Here is a 14739-nt window from a genome sequence, read left to right as displayed (position 1 = left end):
GAATATTTTCGCGATAATATTCAGCATTTATTCTGATGCCACGATCGATTAATACGAGCGGAGCTGTTTTGGCGGCCCACACCGGCTGATCTCTTTTTCATTTCGTTTGTTTACAATCTGCTGGACAACGAATGTTTTCTCATCGGAGAAAACCAAATTCGGCAATTCACAAATTTGGCCAAGCGAAGCAACTCTTTAGCTATTTTGAGTCTATTTCCTTTCTGTTGTGGTGTAAGTTCTTGCACTTTTTGGAATTTCAATGGCTTTACCCCGAGCTCATTTTTTAATATTTACCGAATGGAATATTGCGATATGTTCAGATCACTATCCATTTTTCGGCCACTGCGAAGCGGGTTTCCATGAAGTCGCTTTTTGACTTTTCGAACCATTTATGCTCATGTTGCTGTTTTCTTTCGTCCACTTCCTTGACGGCGGGCTACGCTACCAGTATCAGGGTAACGAGCGATGGTACGAGACACAAAAGATTTATTCACATTTAAATGCTGGAGTGCTCTAACGATAGCCACTTGTGGTTTTCCAGCCAAATATATAAGGAAATCACGAATAACCTTTTTTCTGGAAAATTCTCACCTTATAAATGACAGCAGTCTAAAGTTGGTTGCAGTTTTTTCATCTCACCCTATACAATATATACTGTACAATGCTATATAATATACAGATATTATATTTATATAACAGTTATACTATGAATATATTATACTATATTTAATAAAGCATTTTCTTTCAGATTAAAAATTGTATGAAGCGCCTTAAAATATGTTATAAAAATGTGTAACCCAAATGTAGCAAAAGTAGCTTTACATATGATTCTAACATTACGTGTATCCTAGCCTTAACGCACATCTTATTCAACTACTATTTTCGAATATGATTTATTCGTTAATATTGAAAATAGAAGATTTGGTGAAGCTATTTTTATAGAAAAAATTCAATCCAACATCTGTGAATTTCTACTTAGAAACTTCACATTGAAAGCAAAATCGATAACTAACTGTGAATTACACAACAAAAAGTAAGTCCATAAAGTGCCGACACTGTACATGACGAAGATCACTTAGTCAGGCCATTATCAAATTAGTTATAAGCGGTTAATTTTCGCTCGTAAACATCGGTAATTTACAACATGATCAGATATCTGCAAAATATCACCGAGTGCCTAACAACCGTTGTGTGGCTATATTTCATAAAAGTGAGAGAGATTGAGGGAAAGAGAAAGAAATAAAATATTATGACAGGCTTTGAGGTAGGTAATGATGACACATAATTTTGACACTTAAGTGTGGAAAGATAAATGTGGCCTGGGGGGCAAACAATGATTAGTTTTTTGTTTTCTTTTTCTTTTTTGGTATTTGAAACAAAGTCACTTGATAAAAACGTAAGATTTGCCATAGCATTTTGTTATCGTTTTCAAACCCCTCCACCATCAAATCATGCGCCGGTGGTATGACTGGCAATATTGCAAAAAGAAAAGAAAAAACAAAACAAAAAAAAAACGAATCACATAGAAACGAAATCGATATTATGTAGCTACCTAAGTTTGTTGAAGAGGTGAAAAGTTTTCAGCGGAATACAATTTTTAAACAAAAAAAAAAAATATATTTATTTTATAAGAGCTATTGAGGTTAATTTTTCAACACACGTTCACACACATGTCTGTGTGAACGAACGTATGTAATTATTGTATTATAACTAAATTGATTTACGTAAAATGGCTGTTTGGTGTCATCATTTTTTTAGAGAGAAAATTTTGTAATGCTTTAACTTGAATTCACTGCCAAACAGGAAATTATTTCCACACATTCCATGCCATTACATCTGTAGATTTATCCAAATATTTGAATGCAATATACCAATGAATGGTAGGGTACATTCAATTTATTTATTTATTTTGTTAAGTAGGTACAATATTTGTGAACAAATGTCTGTCATTGTTTTATTAACAATACTAATTTCAATTAAGATAGCTTATCTTTAATATGGGTACTCAATAGTACACCAGTAGGAGAGTGTCATAACAAAAAAGGTTTAATAGCAAAAACTCACACCATAGCACAGAGGTTTGAATGTCAAGGAGACATGGGCATGGATCGATTGTAAATTGAATGGATTTTTACTGTATAAATATTAAAATTTGGTAATCTTTTGCAAAATTGATGCTTTAAATTAAACACCGTAAAAACCATGGTACGTAAAGACCATATTAGACCAATTTTATAATTTTAGTCTAATCACTTTGGGGAAAGTTTTGTTAAAATACTACTTTCTTTATAAAATATATATATACTTTTTATAGAAATAACCTCTCTATGGAGTTTGTAAATCTGCATGTAATTTCTCAGAATAAAACATTTTTTACCGAAATAATTTATCTCATCCCTGCTGATCTGGTTCTCCTTTAACGATGTCTTGTCAAATGAAAAAAAATTAAAACTTCTGATCAACCCCTGCTTCGGCCAAGAAGACTACTTTTGAAAACAATTTTACAATAAACCTAGTAGTTTTTGCACTATTGTGATTTGACTCCTTTTTACTTTCAAATCACAATATGTATTTTGACGCGAACTTGGTTGACAGATTGGCTTACTGGCCACCTTATGTAGGCCATGCTTGTTAACACAAAACTTCTGCAAAAGAGAGCTATTCCGTAAAGAAATTTTGAGAGTAAACAATGAAAAAAACAGTAAGTTCGACCGCCCGAAATTTGAATACGCTCCACCATTTGGAATGAATTTGAAAATTTTCAAAAAAAAAAAATCTGTTAAAAATCTTAAAAATGCCGAATGTAGACATTATATTAGGGTCTATACGACGACGTGGACCTGCAAAGACAACTTTTGTCATAAGCCATTGCTATATTCAAAAGCGAAATTTAAAAAAATCGTTGAATAATGTAGCTAAAATCATCAAAATACCGAATATAGGGAGGAGCTATACCAAAGCGTGGACCTGCACAGACAATTTTCTGCCGTTGGCTGTAGCATCCATTACGAACTTCAAATACAAAACAATTCAGTTTAAAAATATCGCTAAAATCATTAAAATACCGAATATGGAGGCTACACGAAGGCGTGGACCAGCACGGACAATTTTTGTCACAGGCTGTAGTATCCATTACGAACTTCAAATTGGAAAAATTTCCCGAGGACATATACATTTGAGTAAATTTTTATCAACCTACTTCATTTTGTTCGGAAGCTAGGGTGATTTCCACAGACGGACGTACATCACTAAATCGGCATAGAATTTTATGCTGATCAAGTATATATATACTTTATGGATTCTAAAATGTATATTTCGATGTGTTACAAACGGAATGAAAAACTTAATATACCCTTCATACTATTGTGGAGGGTATAACAAGTTTGCAAATTCTTGTCGGACAACTTTCTTCTTGGATTCCAAACTTGGAATCATACTTTTTCTTCTTCTTCTTCCTCCTGCTATTTGAAAACATTAGGTGTGTCTGGTTACTTTTCCAGCAGGAATTGTCCAGCAACTTCTTTCTGAGAGAAAAGGTAGTTTTATTCTCTTTTGCAAGGAAAATGCGAAAAGTAAACAGACGGTATTCCTGCAGAAGCTTGCAACTAATCAGCTGATTTGTCAAAACAAACCGATTTGTCCCCCATAAGGAGAATTAAAACAAAGGAAGCAATACTAATTTTACAAGTTTTTTAAATAAAAATGTTGGAAATAGTCTTGTATTTCCTTATTACATATTAATATTTAGGTTTTCCACATTTTTTAAAGTTGTTCTCCAAAAACAATTAGTATTTCAAATTCCAAAGTAATATCTTCAAATTAAAAGCACAAAAATAAATAAACAAACAATGGAAAACATCTGATTGAATGTCGATAAATGAGAAGAAGAAGAGTTGCAAGTGATTGCAAGAAGAAATTTGTCCAGCAAGAATTTGCAAACTCTCACTGAAAGAACTGTCAAAATTTCTCTCTCCAACCGTTCTCTTTTGCAGAACTTTCGGGTTAACAGACGACTTCCAGTAACAATTTGTAACAATTGTTACAAATTTTAGGGTAACCAGACACACCTATTTTTGATGCAGAAAATTGCAAAATGGAAAATTCTCTCACTCACAGACATTAGTCATTACATCATAATGAGGAAAGGAGTAACCCGTTATTTTCAACCTATGGATAATGCAGAAGGTAATTTTTACCTTTTAATGGGTTATTCGACTCATATAGCTTTCAAGCTTTTCTGGGGTTGGACCTATTGGGCCCAGAGTGAGCACCCTTTTTGGCCAATGAGGTTTCTATTTGATTGGCCTTACACAAGGGCCGGTATTGAATATTTATATACCAAGCCAAGAAACTCCTAGGAGGAACAAGATAACCAACCATTCCCAAAAAAATCCATAAAATATCAGTCTCAAATAATTTAAAGAAAATTAAATTTCCTCTGTTTAAAGATTCCTTTTACCATCATTTATCTGTATTTACACATTTATACACATAGATAGTTGACGATGCGATGACACATACCGCTCGCCCTCATTCATGTTTTGTTTTTTTTTTTTGAATAACGTGAATTTCACAAAATTTCCGAGTGTTAAACAATTCATAACATTGTCACGCCACTATACCAAATAGAAAAGTGTGTGTCTCTCGTCATTCATAACATAGGCCAAAAGACAAACAAAAAACGACCGCTGGTTAGAATGATAAAACATTTTATGAATTAAGTGAAACCAATAAAAAAAAAAAAAAAAAAAAAAAAAACTATTATGTTTATGTTATCGAGTTTTAGGGGATTTACAATGATTTCATGTTTTCGCGCCCTCCTTCAAGAGATAAGGTGAGTTTAAATATATCATTTGGGGGAAAATATTGATAAAATATGATTACCGTTAGCTTTTTGTAACCGAATGTTTTTTGAGCTACCCAACATGTCGGTACAAGGGCACAAAGGTCGCACGAATCTGTTGACATCTCGTCCATTGAATACATACATATACGAACTTTTTCGCAAAATAAGGTCTTTCCCATTACTTTTCCTGCAAGAATTGACCAGCAACTTCTTGCTCAGAAAGTAAAAGTACGTTTACATACAACTCTTTGTACGGATTAACCCTCATTATTGACCAATCACAATAAATTAGACTATTAAAAACAAAAGTTAATTTATTTGTGATTGGCCAGGTATCAAAATAAACCCGGTCAAACATTTTGTGTGTAAACATGCTAAAAGGTCCTTTTTATTATCTTTTGTGAGGAAACAATAAAAAGTAAACAAACACCTTCATTGTAAAATCCTGCAAGCCATCGCCAGGCTTTCAAAACCAAACCATTAAAAGTGGAAGTACATAAACAACTTGAAGTCTTCGTATGGCATATTTTATTCTTGGGTTTATATTGTGATTGATCAGTTATCACGGCTAACCAGGGTAGAGATTCTGTGTGTAAACGTGCTCTTACTTCCACAAAATAACTTATCGGGTAACCAATATAGCTGATTGATTGTCTGAGGAGGAAAAAGAGTTGCACCCATGGCCCAAGCTTTGGGCCCCTCCGCCAAGCCAGCTGATTACCAAATTTTATGTCAAAATGCATTATTGTGATTGAAATCGCAGAACAAAAAATAAACAAATAGACATAATTGCAAACAATTTTTTTTTTAAATTGCAGGAATACATTGTTTTTGTGCCATGGTTGCAACTATTTAAAGAAGGAATTTGTCCGGCAAGATTTTGCAAACTTTCAGTATATAACCTATCTTCCGCTTGTAAAACTTTTCAAAGACACCTATAATTTTTTTCCATTACGTTTTGTTATGTTTACTTTTATCAGCTACGCAAACTTATTTTCAGAAATCAAAGAAGCTCAATTCTACAATTCGTGTGCTGTTCGCCAAAGTAATAAAGCATTGGTGATAACATCACCAATTAGCGATAGCAATTACCAACTTGCAAATGAAAGACATTTATATATAGGTATCTATGAAAACCTCATTTCGATAACAAAACACCGGGGACGTTTTCTAAAGACTTGAGACCGCCACGGAAATAAAGAAAGCTTATTCAGGAATTTCAACATCTTATTTAAAAATGATAGCATTGCAGCGGAAGCAACTGACTATCTGACATTATTCAGCTTATTTTTGTGAAGGGTACAAGAACAAGACTATTTTGTGGTAACAGAGCATTGCATTTTTCTTAAGGGGCCGGTCATTGCCCTAAAAGGAAGAAACAAGAAGGATTCATCGTTTTAGGAACATCTTAACTAAGACGGTGGCATTTACAATGGAGCCACTGTATGTTTCTTAAACATCTCTTTTGATTCACTTCAAGTAGCTTTTAGGACAATAAAAGCTTTGACAAAGCTTATTTCTAACCCTACAACACACAGAAACGATATCGAATAAAAAACCATCATCTGACCGAACATCCATGAGCATTGCAATGAAACCAGAAACTATTCATGAATTCTCAAAAAACAACGCATATAACAAAAACAAAACCCAACGACAAATAAACTACGCCATGTAGTTGACGTCAGCAAAAAAGGATGGAAAATTCCCAAACAATTTGGGTATACAGACAGAACTAACGTCCAAGGGGAATCTCTTCCATGTTTCTTGCTTAGAAAAACAACCACTACTACTCGATATGCATACGCACATACCTACATATGTATATCTGTAGATTCTACGCGAAAAGTACTTTTTACGACGCCAGTATAGTATTTTTTATGTGTATCTACCTTCGTTATCCTCTAAATGTGTCACTGTCAACCAGGACGACTTAATGCGGAAAACTTTTTCCCCTCCATCCCGTGCTTACCTTGTTGTATTTCTTCTGTTGCAAACGTTGTAAGCCGGAAACGTTGCCGGGTACATCATTGTCGCCACCAGCACCCCACAGACCAAGGCGATCTCGGGGAACCTTTTTTAGGGGACTATTGTTGCTGGAACCGTTCATGCTTGAAAAATCCATGTGAATATTTGAACGTTGTTGCAAATTGGACAAGGCTGATAGCTGGTGTTGTTGCTGCTGCTGCTGATGGTGGAGAAGGTGTCCTTGTTGGTTAGAGAATGTATGACGTAATGTTCGATTGACGGCGTTTATTGCACTGACATTTCGCATCAAATCGTCCAGATCCGCTTGGGAAAGTAGAGGTACTTTGGATGTGGTCTCTTCCTGACTTTGCACCGTATCACAATTAAGTCGCGATTGAGATTCGGCTTTCGGTACGTTTGCTGAAGCGGCGTTTGCGTTTGATGGTTGCTCGGCGGCTACTCGACTGGTACTGATTTTTGAGAGCTTTGCAATGCCGTTCGTCAACTCATATTCAATGGTAGTCGTCGTCGTGGTGGTGGTGTTGGCTGTGTTTGTTGTAGCCGTCGTATGATTCTCATTTGCTTGGCCACTGCGCATTCCCATACAGCTGCAAACTGGTGGGGTTGCTGTTGCTAACGTCGACATTGATGAGGGAACCCCGCTTTGTACGACATTAGTTGTGACGTCATGGAGACCATGACAGGCATTTCGCATTGAGGCAATAGAGGCAGCAGCAGCAGCTGGCGTGTCTTTACCATCAGCTGTTGCTGTTTGGATTGTGCCATTGCTATTACATTTGCATTGTTGTTGTTGTTTTTGTTCGTTTATCGGTATTGTTGTTTTATAATAGTGATGTTCGTTGTTTGGCGTTCTCTGGCCACCGTGAGAGGGGCTGTACGAATTCACTGCCGATGGATACACAGGTGAACTGTAACAAGAAGCAAAGAGACGATAATGAAATAGTGGGTAAAACAAGCGATAGAAGATAAAGAAAACAACACATCGATGGTAAGGCAAATGAACATAGGTACATATGTAGTAAAGGGTCTGTTCCCGTAGCATTATGTGGCATTGGGGCATTTTGACAATGAAATGCCGTCAAAGGTAAAATTTTGGAAAGATGTGAACATATGATTGTACGTCTTTAAATTTATAATTTTACCAAGCGTCTGTCATTAAATAATAGTTCTACATATATTAAAATAAAACAAATCAGGAGCTAGAAGTATAATGTTGTATAAAAAAAATAATAAAAAATATACTTATTTTTGAAATAAAAACTAATAAAAATATACTCATTAAAAAAAAAAAAAAAAACATTTTAAAAATGTTAACACATTAATGTTGAAATTCATCAATTGAAATTCCTCACATGGTACTGGGGTGGTATTTTTATACATTCCACCATACATGGTATGGATGGTACTTAAGTTCGTCATTCCGCATGTAACTCATCGAAATAATAATTGTAGACATAACAAAGTATATATATTCTTGATCAGCGTAAAATTCGGGCCTGTCCGTCCGTCTGTTGTAATCACGCTAGATTCAAAACAAATAAAGATAGGAAGATAAAATTTTGCACAAATCAGTCTTTTGTCTGTAGGGGCTATATCGGTGCTAATGGGCTATATCGGTCTTATCGTATAACCCCCATACAACGGTTCACCACCCCCCCCCCCCCGTTTTTCGATATTTTGGCGATTTTAAGAACATTACTCACCAGAGTTGTTTCAAATTTCATATTTAGAATTCGTAATGGGTACTACAGCCTATGACAAAAATTTTTCGTATGCAGGCCCAGGTCTTCAAACAGCCTCCATATAACGGTACCTCCCAATATTCGGTATTTTGATGATTTTAGCAAGTTTCTTATTTGAATATTGTAATGGCTTATGATAAAATTGCCTATGCAGGTCCACGTCTCCGTATATATCCCAATATAACGGCTGTATTCGGTATTTTTAAGATTTTAAAAGAAGTTTTTTTTTTTGAAATTTTCTAAATTCGTTCCAAATGGTGGAGGGTATACTGCTTCTTTACTTGTTTTTGTTTATAAGGATTGAGGAATTATTTTCCTCATAACCAAGTAGTGAATAAAGTCGCTTTAGTGCATGCGCGTCCAACTATAAAACTGAAGGTTGTGACTTCGAGAGTCGACCTCGTCAAATTAATAACAAAGTAATAAAATACTATCAGTTCTCGATGTAATGACTAAACATGTATTTCTTTTATTTTTAGAACCCACCCACGCTGGAATGGCATAGAGGTTTGTTAAAATGCTAATATTTACAAGGACAACTCATCGTATTTTGTTAATTTTTTCTTCGTTTACCGATACGAATTATTTTTAAAGCCTCCAAAATATTGATCCATTGTGGGGAAGGTATCAGAAGGAAAAGTTCGTTCTATCCGTTCCTCATAAATGATCTTGTGTTGGTAAAAATATTGGGATGTGTGAAATTTAGTCTTATTTCACATTTTATAGTTATATGTATTGAAAATGTTAGGAGTACGCCAATATAACCCATTTTATTCAAAATGTTGACCTTTGTGGAGGAGATACCAAAAGGTGTGAGCCGATATATCCCATTTCCACATCCTATCTTTTAATGGTTAAAATATTGGGATGTGCGAAATTTAAAGAATATCTGATGCATATTTCGCATTTTAAGAGCGTTTTAGATATTCCTAATTTTACCCTTTTGTGCAAAAGGTATTCATTCGCATTTTATGGGCTTTTTGGTTATTCAAAATTTTGACCCTTTGTGGTGGAGATACCAGAAGGAGTGATCTGCTATACTCCGTCCTTACACCAGATTTTGTAATGGTAAAAACATTGGTATGTGAGGAATTTGGAGAGAATCTGCAGTTTATTTCGCATTTTATGATCGTTTTAGATATTCCAAATTTGGACCCTTTGTGTGGAATTTGGAGAGAATCTGCAGTTTATTTCGCATTTTATTATCGTTTTAGATATTCCAAATTTGGACCCTTTGTGTGGGAGTTACTAGAAGAAGTAATCCGATCTTGTTCATTCCCGCAGCCGATCTTGCTGTAATGGAAGTATAACGATTTGCAAAGTTTGAACAAAATACGATTATTCGTTCTCTTCCTATGCGGTAAATTATTTTCTATGAAAATTTTGACCTTTTGTGGGGGAGATATCAGAACGAATGGACCGATGTTGCCCATCTCCGAAGTCGATCGAAGTTAGACAAAAATATTATGATGTACCAATTATGGACCAAATCGGATACTCCCATCGAGAGTTATCGTGCGTACCAGCTAGACTGACGAACGGACATCACTAAATCGATTCCAAATCTCCTGAAATGTCTATAGACATTTCACTCTTTAATATATTGTTTCGATTAGCTTTTTAATAATTAAAAGTATGTTGAAGGCTTCAAATACTAAACTAAATTAATCAATTAGGATGATTCGGCTCCGCATTATGGCTAGGGATATTTATGTCAAATTCTAAGGGAAACCCGAAAGCAGTATTCAAATACTGCTCTGGCATGACTCTAATCTCTCTAATCTTTTTTTATTTTTATAATTTTTAATTTAATTTTAAATGTCTAAAGGGTATTAGTGCAGTGAATTTGTCTTAACCTTAGATATATATTTGCATAAAAACAAAATTTTAAAACAGGTAAACAAATAAAGTTGTAGTCCTACAACCCACAAAATTTTGTCACGGTGGCCTATCTATGTAATCAAGCCAATTTAATCGATAATATTACTGCAACTCTGACAAATTTGGAAAGCAAATGCTTATCATATAAAACAGTGATTGATATACAAAACAAGTTGCAGTCAAAATAATCCATATCGGATAAGTATTGCACAGTTGCTGACAAAAAAGACATCGCATCTACTACCTTCTTTGGTCTAACGGAGACTATTTATTGCATACCTTGGTGTAATTTTATTTCTCAAGAGACTGGTTGTTGTTATTTTTAAGTTGTTATTTTTATAAAAAAAATGATCTCTTATAAAAAGAAACAATGTTACCAATACCAGCAATGTGCTTTCATGCCAATTGGCATATATTCTATCACTGCACTATACGGAAACGTCTTCGCCTATCATGAAAGAGGATAGTTAGATTTTCAAAAATATTGTTATTTTTCAATGTAATCCCCTGAATCTTCAATACACTTAGTCCAACACTTTTCTAGCAATTCTATCACTTGATTAAAATAGTTTTCCTCAAGGTCTTCAAAATAGTGGTTTACAACTGTAATTGCCTCTTCATTTGAGGTAAAACGCTTGCCAGCAAAGAATTCTTTTAGATACGCGAAGATGTAAAAGTCACTAGGATCTAAATTAGGAGAATAAGGTGGGTGGTCTAGCAACTCGTACTTTAATTCGTTGATTTTAGCCATTGTTAAAACACTCTTGGGTGCTGGTACGTTGTCTTAACGAAAAATTTTTTTGTTGTAAGCCAGGACGCTTTTCTAGAATTTGTACGCGTTATTCAGTATTTTGATGATTTTAGTCACATTTTTCAATGGAATTGACTGAATATGTACACAAGGAGTTCTCTGTGAGTACTTTACCCCCTGAAGAATTGTCTGTATAGGTCAACGATATCGTATAGCACCCCATAATCCCCCGATATTCGGTATTTCGTTGATTTAGCCACATTTTTCAACGGAACTGTCACAAGGAGTTCCGTGTGAGTACTTTATCCCATGGAAAAGAATTATCTATATAGGTCCGCAATATTATATATCCCCCACACAACGGTACCCCCCAGTTTTGGTTGTCTTCATGATTTTAGCGAATTGTCTGAAATTGTGCACAATGAGTCCTTTATGAGCACGTTACCCCCTGGCAAAGAATTATCTAAATATGTCCACAATATCGTATATCCGCCATATATCGATATTAGGTATATTTAAGATTTTAAACGAATTTTTAATGGACTTTATTTTTTTTAAAAATTTCCTAATGGTGGAGGGTATTCAAAGTTCGGCCTGGCCGAACTAACTGCTTTTTACTTGCCCATTTTCAATACCAAAAGTCCTGCAGAACAAACACAAAATTTTAATAACTTACTTCATTTCGTTCAGAAGCTAGAATGATTTCCACCGTTGGACGGACATCGCTATATATACTTTGTGGGGTCTAACATGTATATTTCGAGGCGTTACAAAGGGAATGACAAACGTAATATACCCTCCATACTATGGTGCAGTTCTCATCTTATGTTCTTTTGCTTTGTAATTTTTTAAGGAAAACCATATTACCTTCAAATTTATTTTATTTGATTATTCGGCTCATACACCTTCCAAAATGTTGCTGGGTATTCTTGATTAGCGTTAATTTAACGATGTCCGCCTATCTCTCTTTTCTAATTAGAAGGCAAAACTTATGCACATGCACACATATAATGTCAGAAGGCATGTCATGCCCGTAACTGATTTTAGTTATTCTGAAGATTGTCTATCTATGCCACAAATATTGAGAAGCAAGACTATATTCAATTTTCTCTTAAGGATTTCAGTTTTTCTTATTTAGTCAATTTTGGTTAATATAAATTAAAACTAGCATGGAATGCTTTTTATATATATTTTTTAAGATCAATTGCTGTTTCTTTCTGTTCTGAGAAAATCCCATCTGGTATTCAAACTGTTAAGTATTTTAGTACCAAAAATAAATATCATTATCATCGGTGCGTTCTTATCACACAATTGGTGATTATTTATATCAATTAACTTTGTTATGAACAAACCACAAAATATGTTTCCAACTAAATAAATTTTTGGCAAAAAAGTGAGCAGATCGTAATATTTCGGATCGGAAGTTATTTATGGGCCAATGAAAGCAGAAACATTTCACAAAACTGCTGATAACTGCAGGAACACGCGTTCCCCAAATGTTAGTAAACAATTCTCCTACGACTAGCAGCAAATTTTGTTTGTTTGTTTTTTTCTTTACAACAAAAAAGTAATCCCCAAACTCGTATCTGCGCGAAAACAAACCTGCCTCTATTGATTCATTCCTAACATACATACATACACACATATGTATGTATGTACAATCATTCATGTTTATGCTGATAAGTTCGAGTGGAAAACAATGACCATCACAACTATTAATTTTGTCACCTGATTTTGTGCCCGCATTTGAATAAATTAATCTCATTTGACGCTTATCAACTAAATACTTTAGCTATGGTTTATTCCGATCCAATTAAATTAAAATTTGAAGAATATAAACAGAACACTTAATTTGTGCGTGGGAAATTACACTGGACAACAACTTTTGGAGTGTCTACAGTGAAATTCTTATAATTGAATCGGATAGAAAGATGCTCTACACTACTTTGGATGTGGAGAATAGGCGATTTGGTAACCAATTTGTGTGTAAATATGTGGCTTTCTGAAGAACTGAAGAATCGTGTCAGTTTTGAGTTTTTGATACCACATTGTTGTAATTCTTTTGTTTTTTTATTGGCAGAAATTAAACGATACCGAAATAACTTTATGAATAAATGCTAACGTCTTTATCTTCGAAAATGAAATCTGCATTCTAGAACGTAAGAAATTCTAATCCATTTAATAATTTTAAAACTTTTAAAAGAAAAATATATAAAATGAAAAGGAATGGAGAAATAATATGTATAAATAGCATGGTCGAGCCTGCCACTATTCTCCTGCAGAGAATGCAGGATCTACATATTTTGCTACAGGAAATTCTACCTAATAAAACCCAGAAATTGCAGCTGGTTGAAAGCTGGGAAATAGTGAAATAGAGAGGTCCAGTTGTATGGGGTCGATACCAGTCATTATAGACACAATACCAACTGCTTTATCTAATTCCTGGTTTCTGCACAAGATAAAGGTAACACGGAAAGGCCAGATGTTCTCTTCTTTTCCTTTTAAAACTGAACTGCCGAATTTGGTTTTCTCCGATGAGAAAACATTCATTGTGCAGCAGTTTGTAAACAAACAAAAAGACTTGCCCAAGAAGTGCAAATGTGGACCTTCGGTTGGCCACCAGAACTCAAGCGCCGGCCATGGTGATGGTGTTGGACGCTATAACAGCCGATGGTCGCTCTCCGCTTATATTAATCGACCGTGGAATCACAATAAATGCCCGATATTATCCACGAAAATATTCTGGAAGGTGTATTAACGCCTTGGACACGCAAAATTTTGGCCGCAGACTTTGGACATACCAACAGGGCTTAGCACGCGCCACCCAAGAATGTTTACAATCCGTTGGACTATTGTCTCTGGAGTATTTTGAAAAGCAAGTTTGGCACTAAAAAATACCACAGTGTCGATCACCCCAAGCAAGCGCTTTGCCTGGAATGGGCCAAAATACCGCAGATCAACATTCGGGCAGCATCTGACGGTTTCATTGGCCATTTGAAGGCTATAATTCGTGCCAAATGCGACAAATTCGAACAAATCTAAACTTATTCAGTTTAGAAGCAAGTACGTCAAATTTTTAGTAAATAATCACCATCTTCTCTGGCAGATAAATGGTTCCAGAGGTCCACGATTTAGAGTAGACCCCATAAGGAATACCTCCAGACATTCGGTATTTATTGATTTGTGTAACATTTTAGCTAAATTTTTAGCTAAAATTTTTAACAGAATTTTAGCTAAAATTTTTAACAGAATTATCTTAATTTTTGTTTGAAGTGCGTAATAGGCATCACTTTCTCCGGCAGATAATTGGAATTTTAAAAAATCAATGGATTTTTTTTTTTAATTTTGCAAGGTCCTTCCAAATGGTGGAGGGTACTTTTTATACCCTACTTCACACTGTTTTCAGGGTATTATGTTTTTGTGCATTTGTTTGTAACATAAAAAAGAAAGCGAGTTAGACCCTTAGTTCCTTTTGATGATCTGCATAGAATCACATTCTGAGTCGATTTATGCATGTCAGTCCGTCTGTC

At 34.8% G+C, this 14739-nt stretch overlaps 1 protein-coding gene across 2 annotated transcripts in view; it reads right to left on the bottom strand.

Annotated features, from left to right (window-relative positions):
- LOC101891576 (NADP-dependent malic enzyme) overlaps nucleotides 1–14739 on the bottom strand; it is a 38032-nt gene that overhangs the window by 6772 nt on the left and 16521 nt on the right. For both annotated transcript variants that reach the window (XM_005181072.4, XM_005181071.4), the window contains exon 2: nucleotides 6819–7743. In XM_005181072.4, coding sequence (XP_005181129.2) covers nucleotides 6819–7743 — 925 coding nt within the window. The remainder of the gene's footprint in view (nucleotides 1–6818; nucleotides 7744–14739) is intronic.

This window comes from Musca domestica, unplaced genomic scaffold (genome assembly GCF_030504385.1).
Source record: "Musca domestica strain aabys unplaced genomic scaffold, Musca_domestica.polishedcontigs.V.1.1 4, whole genome shotgun sequence".
In the NCBI taxonomy this organism is placed as follows: Eukaryota; Metazoa; Arthropoda; class Insecta; order Diptera; family Muscidae; genus Musca; species Musca domestica.
This window is presented reverse-complemented; position numbering and strand designations above follow the sequence as displayed.